General features: G+C 40.2%; 1 protein-coding gene across 1 annotated transcript in view; it reads left to right on the top strand.

Moving 5' to 3' along the window:
• Positions 1-14895, top strand: part of LOC308292007 (carboxyl-terminal PDZ ligand of neuronal nitric oxide synthase protein-like) — a 236139-nt gene extending 221244 nt beyond the window's left edge. Inside the window, exons 11-13 of the mRNA XM_080734199.1 lie at positions 5322-5521; positions 6458-6585; positions 10364-14895. Coding sequence (XP_080590325.1) covers positions 5322-5521; positions 6458-6585; positions 10364-10994 — 959 coding nt within the window. The 3' untranslated portion in view covers positions 10995-14895. The remainder of the gene's footprint in view (positions 1-5321; positions 5522-6457; positions 6586-10363) is intronic.
• Positions 14896-18994: the final 4099 nt, after the last annotated feature.

The following is an 18994-nucleotide window of genomic DNA, read 5'->3' as shown; positions in this document are numbered from 1 at the left end:
CACTGACTCGCTGTCAGTGTCGGGTTAAGTCACAGACTTGCTTTCTGAGAGGGGAAATTACAAGTTCAACTTGATGATATCCATGATAATAATTGAATCACGATTAATCATTATTCTTTGCTATGATAAAGGAGAAAAATGCCCATTGATATGATTACCAAATGTCATACCAAATTATGAACCATTTGGATTTTTTCTTTTACGTTTTCATTATCAATCTATTGGCTGATAGACATGTGAAATATTAGAATGCAAATGAATTGGGGTAGATTTGCATATGAGGAGCATCTTCTTTTCTTTAGCTCATATCCTTAAATATTCATTTGTTCTGTAGGTAGCACCTGATCACCTACTCAAACTCAAATATTCTTGTGTTACTCTTGACAGGTTGGCAACAACTCTAGTTCACTCGTCATCAGTGGTGTACTGTGACTTTTTAAAGTAGGGAAGCGCTACGTCACACGCACAATGATTGCGCACGCGTATACACACGCACGTGAGTTGACCGCTGATTGAAATAACCTTTTTAATATGTAGGTCTATTTATTAACCCACAATATGTGAATGTTATTCTATTTATTTTAATTGCATAATGGTGATGCTTCAGTGTTGTCAACTCTGTAATTTAATTCATGAATCTATTATCCAAACGTTCTCTTTGGACTGTTTCAAAATATCTGACAGTATGGCTACACCTGCAGACTATTACTTAGCAGGTCACACAATGGACCATTGATATGCATCCAGCATGGGTCATTCCTTTGTTAATTCATGCTGTTGACACTAGGCAGCTCAGCTTTTGTAAGCGTTGGTAAGAGGTGATAATGATTGTTTTTGATGGATACACGAGGTAGACGCACTCTCATGGCCAAGGTTTATGAATATTGCAAGCCTGTATTTTACTTTTATGTTGTAGTGAAGGGGATGGGTGTCTACTCTACTGTATCTTTGTCATTGATATAAACATTGTACAGCATCGTCTGAATGCAGTAGGTCATAAGAAATGCATTGGAAATTAAATTACAGTTTACACAACTTCATGTTTTCATTATTTTGTTAACAACTAACTGGTACAGCTTGTCAGCTTCCAAGAAAAGAAATTGAAGAGAAATTCCACCCCAAAACAGAGTTCAATATAATACTGTCTTAGACAGCATGCTAAAAAAGTTTTATTTTATAGTAGAGTTCAAGAACATAGTGTTTCTCTTTCAAAAATTACTATTGGTACCTTAAAAGCCAACTGAAAAACTCCTATACATTGTTAGTACAACAGTTCGAAAAGTAGCCATCGATTACCTCAGCTTATTCAGTAAAAACTGCACCCTAGGGAAATGAAACTGCACTCTGCCTTAACTCAATAAATGGCTGCCTTTTATTCCCCACTTTTTCATTTCGCTCACCTTTCTTTCCCTGTTACTCTCTGTGATTGATTGACAGCGTTACAAGACTGATAACATAAAATATATATTACTGGAATTAAAGGAGAAAAGACTGTAGACCTGAGAATCCTTTTATAAATCTTGACCAGTCAAATGAATACCAATTGGAACAATTTAACCTAGTAATCATACTTCTTTTTTTTAATAAAGCTAGAAATAAAATTCTTAAGAAAATGATACTCTTGAATTTGATTAGTACAGTACAGTACAGTACAGTACAGTACAGTACAGTGGATTCATTGACTGCCTTTTGTGAAATGTGTGAAATGTTAAGTTCTGCTCACATTGTTGTCTATATCCATATTTGCTTCATCCTTGCTAGGTCTGATGAAAGGAAGAGTCTCATTTCAGTGTTAATGAGCTATCATCATTACAGCTGGAATCCCCAAGGCATGCTCGTAATTAAAAGAAAACATACATATGCACACGCCTAGCTGTGCTTGTGGCACAGCCTCTTCAAGGATTATACAAACCTCAAGAGATCTGTGAAATGGAGAGATATTTAGCATTATTATTCACTGTGATTAAGACTTAATTACTTTGATTCATTTTTTAACCTTTCCCTTTTCTCCATTGGTAATAATTAACTAACAAAATGTAAATCTATTGAAGCGTAAAACCTGGTACAGAAGCTGGGGTTCATTGTAAAACCTGCTGTAATGTCAGGTTTAGCGTGATGGGTGTTTTCTGATTCCAGCGATACTGGCTTAGTTTTGACCATGCTGAACAGCTGCATGTTCCGATATAGAGATTCATGACAGTGCAGTGCAGAAACAATACCATCTGGTCCCTGCGCTTTTAGACACGTTGAAGATTACTGCTATTTCTGAAATAAATTACACGTCAAAATTGCAGCTGTTCCAGCAAATTATGTTTGTGTTTCATCCAGGGAGTCATAGTGTCAGTAGTTTCTGTAGTAACAAAATGTACCTGAAACTACAATCCTTAAGATTTATGTCCATTGTCTCCCTCTTCCAATGGCGAGAGGTAATTGCAAAGAAGTCTGAACTATACTAAAGATCTTTTCTGGGGGTCCCTGGCACAAAATATTTTCAGATGGGCGTCTGTGGCCTAATACATACGTTTGATGGTCCTTGACATGAAAATGTTTGAGAACCATTACTGTACAGTATAGTACAGAACGGTTTTGTACATCTGTGTGGGAATCTTAAAGAATCAGCTTTATTGTCACATCACAAGTTTACAGAAGTAAAGAAGTGTGTGAAATGTGTTGTTGTGCATCGTTCCCATCGTATCGTTATTTTCCAGAGGGGGTGGGGGAGATCAAGCAAAAGTGTTGGAATGCTACAGCCTTCCACAAGATACCCGTCTCTACAGTATGTAAGAGGATGAAGGTAATGGAGAGAGAGCAGGAAGATTAAAAGTTGTCTACATGGCTGTCCAGGAAGTAGAATGGACATAAATCAGGGCGATACGTCACATCTTGTATGTATTTGAGCATAGAGGTCTGGGCTGGTTTCCAGTTGTTAGAAATCACTTGTGCCATGCCCGTCGCAAAGGCATCGTTTCATGGGGAAAAGTTCAGGGAACAGATCCTTGGCACTGAAAAGACATTGAGCATTTTGGAGTCATTTTGAAAGCACATTTCTTACCTAGAAGGCACCCGGCAAAGGGTGGCAGTGTTTCTTTATGTCATTGAAATTCCCTTCACAGGACAACTGCTTTTATTAGATTACAAAGTCTGTCCATTACTTCAGCCATTACGAGTTGAATTGGGAAGGGACGTGCTATTAAATTGGACAGGAATCTCCATGAATATTTTACAGCCCATTCAGTGAAATAAGAGATTTTTACATGATTCATATGAGATAATACTTGACATTAAGAAAACGATAGCACCTTGATGCACAATAGATTATTATTATTCGTTTTTCTTATCAATAATGAATCATATTCAGGACATCCAAATTTGGATTTGTCCTCTGACTATTTGCATAAAAAGCTATCATCGTCACACTCTGACACACACGTTGACTCAAATTGTCTTTGAAAAGTATACTTGTTGCATGTCTCTCTGCCTTCTTTTCCTACTTTTCTTCTCTTACAAGTACTTGATGTAAGATCTGGTCTGGCTTTTATGAGTGTACAGTATATTGCTTTCTCTGTTGCGTTGTCTCTCTCCCTCTCTCCCCACATATATCTCCCCTTTCCCTCCTTCCCTCTCTGCTAAATCTCTTATAACCCCATTTATGATGTTGATTCTATGGGACCAATTTCCGTAGGCCATGAGCTTTAATATGGTTTGTAGAGCTCAAGGGTGGGACAGTTAGTGGGATATTTACAGTGTGTTAAAGGGGAGTCAAGGTTACCCATTTCTGCTCGCTTCTGCACCTCCCTCTGATTAACATTGAAGATTCTTTCCCTTCCATTTACCCGACCAGGAGAAATCTCTCCGGGTTATTGCTCGGGGCTGTGCTCATAGTCATTACCCCTCCTGACTTGTCTCCTCATAGAAGCTATTACGGTTCTGCTGCATTTGTCCGATGGTGTGGAAACAACTCATCAGTGGATGAGTGTGTTCCGGTCTACAATGTGCCTAGCATTTTAATTGGAGCCCAAACGGACCAATGCCAGATTTTTGGGATAGATGTCGGTACCGCTTTTGGAGAGCCCTAGACCACTGTTTTGTTAAAAAAAAGAAAAGAAGAAAAAACAGTACATTTGATTAATCTAAATGTATTTTATTTAACCACTAAGCCCTATTTAAAAAAGAAGAAAAACAAAAGAGAAGGTGTACAAGCTCACAATGCATGACCTTGTAATTTGTGAGCTTGTAGACCTGTTATTTTAGAAGAAAGAAAAAAAGACATGCACATCATCCAAAAAGTCACATAATGGGCGATATATCAGCCAAACAATATATTGGGCACACTCTAATTTTGATTCTGTATTAATAGTGATACTACAGCAGTGATTCTCAAACCTGTGGGTATCCTCACAGAGGATACTACAAATGGGCCCCTAAATAATTGGCAAAACAAAATAATATTACATTAATATATATAAAAAAAACTATTGTTAGTTCCATTGTTGGGCCGCAAACACTCTTTTTCAAGTGAGCCCTGATGGAGAAAACATTGAGAATCACTGTACAGTATACCGTTCCATTGAAATGCACATCTTGTGATTGCCCTTTGTCTGACAAAATAAAGTCCAAAATAAACTGTGCTAAAACTTTAAGGCGCTTTTATGTCTTACTCAAATGCCTTCCGAGAAATGTCTCTCTTCAAGAGGTAAGACTCTTCGTCTTCCCATGTGGATTGACAATCACCCTGACATCCACTTTTCTGTTCTGCTCCTTTCCCACACTGCATTTTCTTTTGTCCAGTTCAGCTTCTGTTTGTTATTGGTGCTATTGCTGCTTTCTGATGTGCATGCAGGCGTGCGTGTGTTGCTACTGTACATGTCATGACTTATTCATTACTCTGTAATGGATATAGTAACTCGACATTGGTGGTGGTGTATGTCATTTGGATTCCATATTGTTATCTTCTGTGCATCCTGTCATGAAACCCCAATTATCCATTCTCTGTCAATGCGACAGCAAGTGTTGTTGTACAGAGCTGTAGACAGACACAGGAAGATGAAAGCATGGTTGTCGTGCATTTGGTTCCTCACATAAACATTGTTTTTGTGTGTGCGTGTTTCTTTTTTGTATGTGTTTAAATGTTAATGTAAAGCCATGCTTCAATGTGTGCCAAAATCAGAGATGCCTGCAGTGTTGTGTCTGAATATGTACACTAATCCTTTCATTATTCCCCCTCATCCCTTCCTTGTCCACCCTCTGTCCCTCATTCTCTTTCCATGCTCCTTGTTTCTCTCTCTCTCTCTCTCTTTCTCTCACTCTCTCACACATCCCAGTTGATCAGAGTATGTTCGAGAATTCCATCGCTCAGCAGCAGAGTCCTCAGCCCTCCAGGCTAGGCCAGCCGTTGTCCCGCCGCTCCCCAGGATCCACTTACCCCAGCATGGGCAACAACAACTCCGTCGACTCCTTGTCCTCTGGAGGCCAGCAAAGGCTGAAGAATGCTCTCAACCTGGGCAAGGCTGTTGGGGCGAAGGTTAGCTCCACACAAGCAGCAACGGATCACACAACTCTATACATTGTATTATGCTTGTTTCATATTATACATTCTTTTGACACATACTGTATACCCACAAATATACATACTGGAAGGAGATATACATTTCATTTGAACATTTCCCTTTACAGGATTCATTGGCATTTGCAATTTTAGAACAGCAGGTCTTTGACAGTACAGTAACCTTCTGGACAATACAGTCTCCCACAGTCTCACAAACGGAGGTCCATTGCACACTTCCACTAGTTTGTATAATATTTACTGTAAGGGATAATCAACGGCTGTGTGGTATTGGAAAATAATGCATGATGTAGAGGCTAATTACCCTGTAATGTGAGGCACAGGGGAGGTTGCCTCCACACAGAGTGAATTATTTTCAGATAACAGCACAAAGTTGATTAGTGATTATACTGTACCTCTTTATTTGAATTATTGGTGAGTGGCAAATTTGCCATATGGTAAAGTATAATTCATTCATATTTGGGGGAAGTCTCTGAATGTGATCTTTGCGTTGGCATTATTCTTGATCAACTTTGGAATAAACGTTACCTTACTACTGAAGCAAATGGAAGAAGCCACAGTAATGACCTAGGAATGGGTAGCTGACTGCACACACACACACACACACACACACACACACACACACACACACACACACACACACACACACACACAACAAATACATTTTATGTCCCCCCCCCCCCCCCAAAGGTCGAAAGTTATATTGAAATCCATTATCCTAAGTAACCATTAAAACAGCACCATTTCTATTATGAATATCAATTTAGAAAAACCTCCGGCTAATCAGAAATTAGTATTCTCTAAAACTGCGGCATGATGTAATTAATGAGAAAATGAAAGTACCCCTGCCTTTACCATGTTCTCATTGATAGCTTCTCTGCTGTGCTCCCCCAGGTTAATGACCTGTTGAGGAGGAAGGAGCCCAGTCATCATGGAGACATCGGCGTTACTGAGGTGAACAAGAACGTCGGCGCAGTCTGGACCACCATGGACCACCACATCAACCAGACTACTGACAACAGGTGCACGCACGCACACACACACACACATACAGTACATAACACGCACGGCACGCACGCATTAGCTACAGCAATGTTAATGTGAATAATATTGATTATCATAGTGCTGTAGTTTACATGTTTTCTGTACATGAATTAAATAACAAGGACTTCCAACATAAAAAAGACGGTAAAAAGTCTTATTTGGGATGTTCCTTCTAGGCAGGGTGTTTAACTGTACTTGTACTGTACTACATTTCTATTGTATTGACTATACTTGTACTGTTCTCCAAATAATCAATCAATCCTCAATCGGATAAATGTTTTTGTACATTTTTTTTGAGGAAAGATAAATAATGTGGCATTATAATGTAGCATTATGTGACCATTGGCAGGGAGCAGCAAAGAAAGAACCATATTGGATAAGATCTGCTTGTTGAAAGTGTCTAAGCGGAAGTAGAAGAAGTACTGCCATAAAGGAAGTTACACATTAATGCTGTGCAGATCTGTTCACATTGCCACTTTGTGATTGGTCGAAAAAAGACAGCTTCTGGGGGAAGTACATACAATGGACGTCCTTCCCTAGAGCCACTTTTGTCTGTAGTTACTGTCCAAGCTTTGCTCCTCGTGAGATGAGATAAGGCTGTGACTGGGAATGAAGTTAATGAGCGTAGAACCTAGGACTAACAGGCACAGCCACACAGCTATAAGATGTCAAAATAATGATGGATTCTAACTGGACAAGCTTTTACCTGGAATGTCACCATTATGAGGCCCCCATTGCTGGGCAAATCTGGGCTGTGAAAATGAATTAGGAACACTGTGTTCTCCACTCGTGTTAGCCACTACTGTTAAGGTGCCCTTGAGCAACGCAGTTAATCAGATGTGACAGGGGAGCTGATCAGTGACCATGGGATGCTGACTATGGTTGTAATGGTTTTATCTCAAGTGTGAATGTGTGTAACTTGATGAATACATAGCAGGACGTTGCAAAAAGAAATGAAAGGAGAGAGGTTGATGGCTTAATATTCAACTGACTATTCATAAATCATGAGATGTTTTTTGGAGGTGTAAAGCCTGATTTATACTTTGCCATGAACCCACTTAAAATACAACTTCGTGCAATCTGTTATTTTCAGTGAGCAACATATTGAGGAAAGATAATGGTAGAATAAATTGAGTTTTAGTAGAGTGTGACTCAGTCAACTAAATGGTTCTCAAGGTGGAGTGCCAAGTCCAAAAAAGACAAGTCAGATAGTAAAAAAAATAGAAACACATCCAAAAAACTAATCAGAGAATTACATATGACTGGTTTATTACATCAATAACAGTCACACCTTGATGTGACAAGACACTATAAAAAAGGCTGTTTGAGCCCAAATGTTATTGATGCAATAAACCAGCGATGACGTTGTTGGAGTGTTGCTAGTTATATCACTCTAACCTCATTTCCAGTTTTATCTCCATCTCAGGAGGATATTAAGCCTGCAGCAGAACTACTGCCAAACGTGTCTACCCAGAAGTATAGGCCTACATGTTTTCCAGCCTACCGGACTTCCTGTAGCTCTGTACTTCCCTTTAGACACTTTATATTACCAGTAAGACAGGGGCGGAGGTTGTGGTTTGCCAGCCAAGGAGTGTGTGAAAAGTTTGGCATGGATAGGGGCAACGATGCCGGAGATAAGAGTAGGGTAAGGATTTGTGAATAATTAAAGGCAATGTGTCCCTAAACATGGATTTTTTTTCAATTAATGATCACAGATAAAAGGATGGCTTGTTGGAAGTTTGAAATCTAATTAAATGTTAATTCACTTTAACTCTCAGTTTAAATGGAATTGGCTTTTACTTAAACCTCTGTGTTCATTACTTACTGTACAATGTGTACATACACACTGTTTCTCTTCTCCTACACACACACACACACACACACACACACACACACACACACACACACACGCATGCACGCGCACAAACCATTGTTTCTTTGCCGTTACACAGAGAGCAGTTCTACTTCAGGGAAACATTGATCTGGTTGTTCTCTAGCTGAAGACAAAAAGAAGGTTGTAATGTACCCAGACCACCATACTGTATGTTTGTAATGCATCACTAGTGGTGGATTGTGTGCTGTGTGTGGGTGTGCACATAACTGCAGTACATGTGTGCGACTGTGCGTGTGTGTATACACTTGTGAATCTGAGCGTGTGCAAGTGGAATTGGAAGGTGGCACATGATGGGTGGGTGTGCGTGTGTGGTGCAATTTACCAAAGCTGCTCCGCAATCTGCTCATTTGTACTGTGTGACAATATATATATATATATATATATATATATATATATATATATATATATATATATATATATATATATATATATTTATTTATATTTATTTATTTATTTATTTTTTGTGAGGTAAGCGCCACAAACCGCTAAGTGACTTTGATACAGTGATCATTACAATAGTGCTTACATGACACCCTAGCATCCCTACTCTGTGGGGGAATGTTCCGCAAAAATAGCGGATCTACAAGCTCACAATGCATTGCAATGCATTGTGAGATTGTACAGTAGATCTGCCATTTTCTGCCAAGGAATTTGGTGTACAGTAGCTAGAGGGAGAAAAGGAGGGGACCCTCGGAGGCCCCGGCCAATGAAGAATAGGGTTTACCACGTGGTTAAACATAAAAACATAAAAATAAAATAAAATAAAACATAAAACTAAAACAAATACCATTAAACTACCAGAATATTGGTGGTTGGTTTTAGATGTGCTTATGGAAGGATAATTTACATTGTAACTGGTTTTAGATGTGCTTATGGAAGGATCATTTACATTGTAACTGGTTTTAGATGTGCTTATGGAAGGATCATTTACATTGTAACTGGTTTTAGATGTGCTTATGGAAGGATAATTTACATTGTAACTGGTTTTGGAAAATCAAACTGATCGTTTGTGGAGTTTCCTCCTGCAGGGATTCTTTTTTTTTATTTTTATTTTTAGCTTTTTCTGTTTTTCATTTCCTTTTGTTATCTTCTCTAGATCATGGTCTGCTTTCCAAAGATAAAACAAATTAGTGAGAATAATACACTTTTTTTTTAATTAGATAAAGTAATTAGTGGCTAGGTTAGTCGGCAATTACATTTATTGGCAACTGTGCTTGAATGGTAGGCTACTGACCATTAGTTGATGCTAAAATCTTCTGCTAGCTTACATTGGCTGCATTGGCTATACTTTGCAAGGTAATCCCAATTCCCAAACTAAAACATCAAACTGTTTTGTCAGCTCTATTTTAATGCTGCCAAGATGTTCACTCAGCAGAGGAAAATTACTGTAATTTTATTTATCTACAGCAGTGCAGGGTCAAACAGTATTTGTGGATCAGCTGATAGCTCAGTGGAGAGCTTGTAATAGCACATGGTTTAGAATGATGATACTTTGTACTTGCGTGGTAATCTGTAAATGAATCTACGCCCATTCCAGCTTATTAGAAATAACTATTTACTTGCACTATAATGTAAACGCTCAGGTAGAACGCTTACCGAGCTCAAATGGGTTTGTGTAGTGCTGCCTGTCACCTCTGGACAAACCTCATGCAGAAGTAATCAGAACATCTCTGTTATCGCTATGGTGATAATTACCAAAGATCATTTGCTGTCAGTCTGGGGATCAGCCTGATTAACGGTCATATTTTTGCGAACACGGTTTCACTCATTGTCCACAAAAAATATAATGATAATTGACAACCTATCCTCTGTGTCTCCTTCTCTGTATCCCTCCCATCTCTCTCTACCTTTCTAATATTCAGCCACAACTCCCTGGACTCCTTCCCTCGGTTGGAACCCCCTCCCCCGACGGTGAAGAAGCGTCTCCCCCGTGCTCTGAAGACCACCCAGGACATGATGATATCCTCGGACCCGGTGGTCGCCTCCCCCGAGGCACCCGACTCCTCTTTTGTCTCCTCGCCCGACAAGACACCCCTCATCGACCGACAGGACCCCCTGTCGAGTGGGCCGCGAGCAGGCGAAAAGGACGGCGCCTCGGGGGGAGGAGAGGAGGGGGAGGAGAACGGAGGGATGGAGGAGCTCGTCTCCCCGCCGGACGAGACGCAGCGGCCCGCCGAGAGCAACGGGAAGGAGGACGGAGTGTCGGGCTCGGAAGAGGACGTGGAAGAGAGGACGAGTGAGGGAGACGCGGAGAGCCATCAGACCCAGCTCCAGCTCTCGGTGCCAGACCTCATACACAAAGACACTCTGCTGGAGCCCAGAGACAAGCCCTACGAGGCCCGGCTGGCTTCCACCCCTCGCTCCGGGAAAGCCCCCCAGCGCATCAGCCTGAGCGAGGAAGGGCTGCTGGAGAACGGCGGCCCCTACAGGAGGGCCCTGGGGCTGAATGCTGAGGAGGTGGAACCTCACCCAGACTTGTTGTCCTTTGAGTAAGGAGTCCACACCTTAGTTGGGGGAATAAAATGTATCTGATTTAGCTCTGTTTTTCTTCCACTAACGAGGCTGTTGACGAGTCTTTAAAGATATATTTCCAATGCAAGTAGATGATTTGAAACCATATTTTAATTTGCCCTTTTCTGGAGCTAAGCAGTGAGTGAGATAGTTAAACTCTGTTGACCTCAGCCCCCCCCCCCCCCAGCAGAAAGTTTGTCACTGCCTTTAGATTTTTAGACTGATTAATTGGAGTAGAGTTGCTTGGACGATCTCAATATGACAAATGATTTGTAAAAGGATTTCTTACAAGTAAGGCAGGGTCAGGATCTGTGGGCTTCATCCAGTAGGCTATAGAGCATGTCACAGGCGATCTGACTCTCACCATCATCTCTAATATCTATCAAGCATCTCTGAGTAGTAGGATGATATAAAGAAGCCACTGACACAAATACAGTACAGTACACGTCTCTTGTCCAAACAAATGGTATCAAGTACATAGATTCTAATTTTAGTTAATAGAGCATTTCTCATTAACTTATCATGTCATTTTACGAAGCTAGTTGATAACATGTAGTATTGATATTACAGTACAGAAAATATTGGTATATATGTATTTCTGCATATCTGTCACACACTCAACTCTGACCATCACCAGATTTTCGCTTAAGATGGAATTGGCACGATGTGAATTAATGTGGAAGGATGATAGATGGTATGTTATTCGGTTCATTTTTTATTCACTCAGAATTTAAAGTGAAACATAGTTTTACGGGTAGGGTTGTTAAATATTTCATTATTAAGTTCAAAATAACGTATGATGGCATGGCTCCAGTATCACCAGTCTCACCTCCTATTCAGTAACCATCACTGTTTAGGATTTAGGAATTTATGAGACCGGCATGCCCGTCATGGCTGCCATGTGAATAAGGTCAATTGCCTGCTATACCCCCTATTTTGTCCCTGGACAATGTAAAGCAACTGAGTGGTTTGTTCACAGCCTGAACTGCCTCCTCAAACTGGTAACTACTTCCTGTCCCATGAACAGCACCACTGTATTACCAGGTGTCCAGAAGTTACTCATTTCCTGTTCCAGTTAATATGGGTGATTGGAAATCTCTGCCTACAGTTACTGTACGTCTGGTAATATCTCAAGTCAATGTAGGGACTAAAACTGTGAGTAAACGATGCTAAACTGTTTAAAAAGATAACTGCATTGCAGAATCAATGAAAATACGTTAGGCCGGTCTTTCATATTAGGACGATATCCTTTTCTAGACTATACATTGAATTTAGATGTCCCCAGATGCTACTGCAAATAGTTTCCCCCACTATTGAAGAAGAGGAGCACTTGGTATGTTTTTCTTTTTCTTTTCTTTTTTACGTCGACAACGCAGACGCGCTGAGCCTGAGGCCGTCGAACCGCACCCGAGTGAGCTGCTAGTGTGGCCGGTGGCCGTGCATGTCGATGAGCACGCTGTCAGAGTTGGCAAAGCCGTGGTGGACGGAATCGTTTATCCTGTGAGGCAAAATGAGAGTTCCCTTCCCTCCTTCTCGGCCAATCACAGGCCGATGCACCCCAGAAATTCTCCGGTAGGCGGAGATCTCCGATTGCCAGGCTAAGTGAGACTAATGAGAGCTACACACGATAGTGACATGAGTGATTCATGGGACTTGATCCAGGCCAAGAAAGGATACGTTTTACTGGAAAACAAAGATTTGAACTTTCCCAACCCTGAAAGATGGCACAGCGGGCGAGGATGGATGGTATGTGAAGAGGGAATCAATGGCAAGTTGTTTTTTGAGCGAGATTAGAGACAATGAGCCATAAACAGAAAGCAGCAAAGTACAGTAGGTTCATTTGACCTGACATATGCTATAGTGACAAGCCAAAGTGACTGTAATTAAAAGCCATTTTCAGGAGAAACGGAGACTCTCCAGTCTGCTGAAGATGTTTCTAAACATATATCACAAAAGTAATAGAATCCATAGATTTTAATGCATTTCTTTTTTGTGTGTGGCAAGTTTAATATGTACATAATGGAAAATAAGTACCAAAGTCTAGCCATTCCGTACAGTACGTTTGTTGCATTAATCACTTTCAACCTTGAATTTGAGCATGGCACTGTAGACGAATATTTGTTATTTTTCCAAAATAACAGCTCTACAACGTGCCGCAGTGTGGTATGTTGTGAGCTTGTAGATCTGCTCTTTTAGTAAAAAACAATGAATACAGTACATGCCATGGTTAAGAGAACACTGCATCAATAGATGTTTGTGGATAGTGTGACACACACTGTATGAATCGCTGCTCTGGAGCATTCTGTGGGGCAGCCCTGCAGAGGTACTTTGATTTATAGCACTTGCATTTGGGCTGTGCTTTAAATTAAAGAAGGTGAGTCATCTCACCAGGGTCCAAATGTAACCACTACATTGGTGTGTAATGTGTATTTAGCTGAGATAACAAAACATGCTGAACCAACAGTATACAGTATATCCATATTACCTGTTATCAAACACTGTTACCCTGTAATTACTTGATGCTTTCCAAAAGCCCCTCATAAATTGCTAAATTGTTGAGTCAAACTGCATAATACTGGAATAGTGTTTACGAGGAGCTCAGTGCAAGCATGCTAATGAGTCAGAAGCAATTAGGCGGTAATATGATGTTCTCAATAATATCAATAATGAGAAAAGCATGTGACATTTGTGTCACTCGGTTTTATGTTGCAAAAGCAGACTGCCACATGCCAACTCAAGTACAAGCCAAATAATTCGATTTTTACGTTCTTTCTACCTACCTGAACAAGGAGGAGATGCCATGTTATGAGAGGATATACAGTATCATATGAGGGATACGGTCATTAAAATCTGAATGTACTAGCTGGACAAGCATAGCTGAAAGCTGGCTTAGTGAAGTTTTTTACTTTACAGAACATAACCAAACAATAACGACCTGAAATCGTTTTTGTTTTTATTTCTCGCGATGCGGTGCATTATTATAGCTTGTTGATCGGCTATTTTCGCAGCCTTTCATTGACACTAGTATGAAAATAGGGCATTAATTTATGAGAGAGAGAGAGAGAGAGAGAGAGAGAGAGAAAAACATTGAAATACAAGGTGTATAGTCAACAGCGATGAACGATGATATAAAGCTGCGTATTATTCACTATTTCAGTCAAAATGTGCACTACCCACACACACTGACAATAGCATTCTTTATCGAGGTGCTGATTCAATATGTTAGAACACTAGACCATTGCAGATGCTGCTTAGATATAGCTACAGTACAGCCAATGTTGGATTCAAGTAATATAAAATACCTTACATCCTCAAAATCTCTCCTTGAAATCTTTTATAATACAACAAAATCGAAGCAGGGCAAAGGGCATTTGTAGGCATATTCATTCAGTACAGCCCTAGTCAAGGATATGGATGCTCTGCTGACCACTGAAGTACAGGTTTTTATTTTTTACATATATATATATTGAGCTATATGAAGGAATGTTGATGTACATTTTATCAGTATATTTTATATCTCTATCTTTTTCAAATGTCTATGTGAATATGAAAGAAATAATTGTTGTTCAAACAAATGATTGAAATTGATTTATTTTGATATACAATGATAGAATTTAGTAAAGACAATGATCTGTTTTTTTATTAGCAGGAGCAGGATTGGCAAATCATATTGCAGAAAATGTTATTTTTAATTGCAAGTTAATACAGGTCAATAGAATTTCAGTGATTGTCATGAAGGAAGCTAATGTTTGCACATGAAAGCTTTTGTGTTTGTGGACACATTAGACAAAAAGCCTGTTCAAGCAAACATCAGATGTTTTTTCTTTTTTTTAATTACTATTTGAATATTAATTGAAATCTCTCTATGTAATGAAATTATGTTTATTCCACTCCCACTTATATTGATATATTTCTTTTTACATGTGGATGTAATATGTTCTGTAACTATTGTAAACCTTTAAATTGTGAAAATGAAATTTAGACCTAATCACAATTTCTTGACTTTTGTGGATTTCTTGATTGTTTGATGGGTTAACATGCCACTACCAGCAGTACCAAGCTGTTTTCCGTCTTGAATCTTTGAAACAGATTATTTTAGTTCATTTATTCTGGGCATATCCTGACCTTTAATGCCTGTTGTCATTACATTCCTATAACCATGGCAACCAGTCTTCCATTCAACACTGCCAGCCACACTTCCTGTTTTCGTGGGATTCGCATCATTGTATCTCAATGCACTTTAAACTTGTAGTAGCCTAAATCAAGACCTTACATGCCCATGACAGAAAGGTTTTATTCATAAAACCATAATGACCAAGACTGCTACAATGATCCAATGCTTGAAATCCCCTAAGAATATATAATTATCTTGTGGTGACACAGAATTGCCACTTTTCCTATATATTATCTAGATGGATCTAGATGCGTTTGCCTTATTTGTGATACTGTTGTTGTGACCTCAATCCCGGCACATGGGGGTAATGCGGCATGTGTTGATATATATTCAGTTCCAAGCTCAGTGCTGAGAACAAACAATTAACGCAATTTATTAATAATTCAAATGCTTATTTATTTTCCATTCTATTTGCAAAAGAAACTGGGCCTTCGTGCATAATACAACAAATGTCTTAGACATCTGGCTGTCTGCCTGCCCGTCTAGCTGGCTTGTTGATTGGCACGCTGTTCTTTCAACCAGGATTTGTTGAAAGACGAAAGATTTTGAAATGTCTTCAAAATGTCCTCATATCAACTGTACTTGTTCCAAGAAGTACTTGGAACCTTAAAGCTTAGTTCATTGTTTTTTAGGTTATTATTCTGGCTGCAGCTTCTATACAACTCGTTTTCAAAGTGTACTAAAATGTCTGAGTGTTTGGTCCTCTGTGTGAAGGGGAATTTCAGTTATCACTTGCAATCACAAATACATTTTCCTGAGTTTGTGTGCATCTTGAGAGAAATCTGAGTGAAATTGTCCTTGGAACGAGCAGAGTGGCACCAAATGAGTTCTCTGACATGCTTTGAAAACCAGTATGTATAATGATTGATTCAGAAAGCCATCACATCGAGTAGGAGAATATTGCTGAGGCACTTTACATCAATGCAATGCATCTTGGGTCCATTCTGTTTGAGCAGGCAGCCGGTGCCTGCATCAACATCACTGTGACACCGTTGCCCCCATAGAGCTGGAGATTAGCAGGGCCTCCTCATCCAGGCGGAACACTGAGATTTGTCAGATAATGGGGTGAATGTCAAACCGATATAAAGACAGAAAAAGCAGTGTAATGGGACTTACGTGTAGGTGTCCTTGTTTGTACATGTCTAGTAGTTGACTCCTTGCCTCATATCCGAGTCCATGTCACATCACATAAGCGTCAGCAGTTGTGCACGTACAGTGTACACGTGTCTCTTAAGATTTGAGAGAGACTTGATGGAGCAAGAGATAAAACTTCCTGTTTCTTTCACTATCTGGATGTCAAAAGTGCTCATGTTCCCACTTCTCTCTCATTCTGACTGATTGTTCCTCATGTTGGTGTACTGTGTACTGCACTGCAGGACAGCTCAAGAAGGGGATAGATTACTATGTGTTGTAGTTAAACAGACTAAAAAGTGTACATGGATGCTGTGTAATTGATGTTTTTTAACTATTTGTGAGATTAATTTAGACTACAAAGTGTACATGGATGCTGTGTAATTGATGTTTTTAACTATTTGTGAGATTAATTTAGACTTGATATTTCAATTCTCATTAATCCTGTTGAGTGCAGTACTGCCTTCGTTTTAGCATACTGTAACTTTTGTTCCACTGTAAAAGGGCCAAGATGTTTTTAGGGCCAAGATGATTAAGCCCTACTCGTACTTCGTCACACGACGGTGTCTCACGTCCAAAATAGCTGACCTACAAGCTTACAACGCATTGCAAATGTGGACGTTGTGAGCTTGTAGGTCTATTTTCAGTGTGCGACACCGCTGTGTGGCAGGGCACAACTGAGGCATTTTAAGGGAATCTGTGGAGAGCAGGTCCACACTCAACAGACTAATAATGTGCATACTTACAAAATGAGCTTCAATGCAATGCATCCAAGTCAATTCACTTGCACAGCCTTTCTGGAAGCCATTAGTCATTTCATTGACACCTCTCCCTTGTTATTGAAGTGGGCACAGCCAGCTAAAATAAATAATCATAACTTGAATTTGTGGGTGACAAGTGCTCAGGGGCGTTACTCACAAGGGGTAGGAAAGTGGGACTGAGTTACTGGGGCCCAAGGTGGAGGGGCCCTAATAACTTTATCTATTGAAAAATAGCAGATATACAAGCTCACAGCGCGGCACCGAGTGCCGCGCTGCGAGCTTGTAGATCTGCTATTTTTGAAAAGTTGTGAAAATCTTTGAATATATGTATTTTTTAAGCGAACATTTCTAACTCAAATTTTGCTTCTGGGGGGTTCCCTGGAACTAAATATTTTGAGATCGGGGTCCATGGCCAAATACATATCATCTGTGGGGGTCCTTGACATAGGTTTCTTGCACACATTTTCACAACTTTTCAAAAACAGCAGATCTACAAGCTCGCAGCGCGGCACTCGGTGCTGCGCTGTGAGCTTGTATATCTGCTATTTTTCAATAGTTAACATTCATGGGGGGCCCGCAGTGAATCCTTGTACCCAGGGCCCAGAATTTGGTGTGACGCACCTGCAAGTGCTGTGCGCGGAGAAGACCACCGTTACACAGTAGCACCACACACACACACACACACACACACACACCCCAATTCTCACACTCGTTCTCCATTTGACTCCTGCAAACTGGCAAGTGGGTAGCGGAGAGTCAGATCAATGAAGGGACTCATTAATTAATGCTGAATTTAATTAATTTGCGTTGAACGACTCATTCATTACTCTAAGAGGCTGTGTCAGTGCCACGGTCCTCGGGTGTCCTCGCCTTGCCTCACACGTGGCACACACTTGGGGGACAAATGCACATGCATTGAATCATGGATCGAGGGTGAGATGTGGAGAGCCAAAGGACTGAGAAAACACGCACCAGAAAGAGTGACAGCTCAGCTGAGAGTAAACACAGCAGGTCTAGCCAGTTCAATTAAAAACCCTATATACTTGATCGGGGTCCCCCAGGGCTCTATGCCTGGTGTGGGGACACACTAAATCTCTTCGCCAAATATAGCTGATTTACAAGCTCACGGCATGTCACGTTGCAATGCGTAGATCTGCTCGGAATGTTGGCCCCATGAATAGACAATAGTTGTGTACAGGTAATGAACGGTTGTTGAGTAAATTCCTCAGAGAAATGTTTGTTTTACAGGCATATTCTTTAAAGGGGAAGACCACCCATTTTCAATATTGAACTATTTCATTAATATACCTTAGAGGAGTTGTGTGGAAATAAAAAAAAAGTTCCCCCTCTTCTGTGTTGCCTAGAACTGGAGGATTGATTTTGGGGTTTGTATTGTAAAGTACAATGTGTGATGTCATCAAGTTGTACTTTACAATACAAACCCCAAAATCAATCCTCCAGTTCTAGGCAACACAGAAGAGGGGGAACTTTTTTTTTTATTTCCACACAACTCCTCTAAGGTATATTAATGACATATTCAATATTGAAAATGGGTGGTCTTCCCCTTTAATTATATTTTTTCACAGCTCCTTGCTGGCATGTCTTTCCTTTCTTGTGATTCTCTGTCCCTTTCTTCTCCTCTTTCTATAGATCCATCTCTTTGCTCTCTGCCACATTCTATCGAGAGGTGTAATCCACTCTGTCTCAGTGCAGGAATGCTTGCTGACTCCCAGCTCACAGCCAAAAATCCTTGACCCCTAGGAGAAGCTGCCTGCCAAGGCATTATTAGTCATTGCCAGCTGGCTGGATAGAGTTCTTATCATGCTTATCGATCACAGTGGGGAAAGTTTGTGGGCGTGTGTGTGAGAGAGGGACAGAGAGCGAGAGCAAGAGAGAGAGAGATGTCATCCAAGGCA

Source organism: Nannobrachium achirus, assembly GCF_963921795.1.
Source record: "Nannobrachium achirus genome assembly, chromosome: 1".
NCBI lineage: Eukaryota > Metazoa > Chordata > Actinopteri > Myctophiformes > Myctophidae > Nannobrachium > Nannobrachium achirus.
This window is presented reverse-complemented; position numbering and strand designations above follow the sequence as displayed.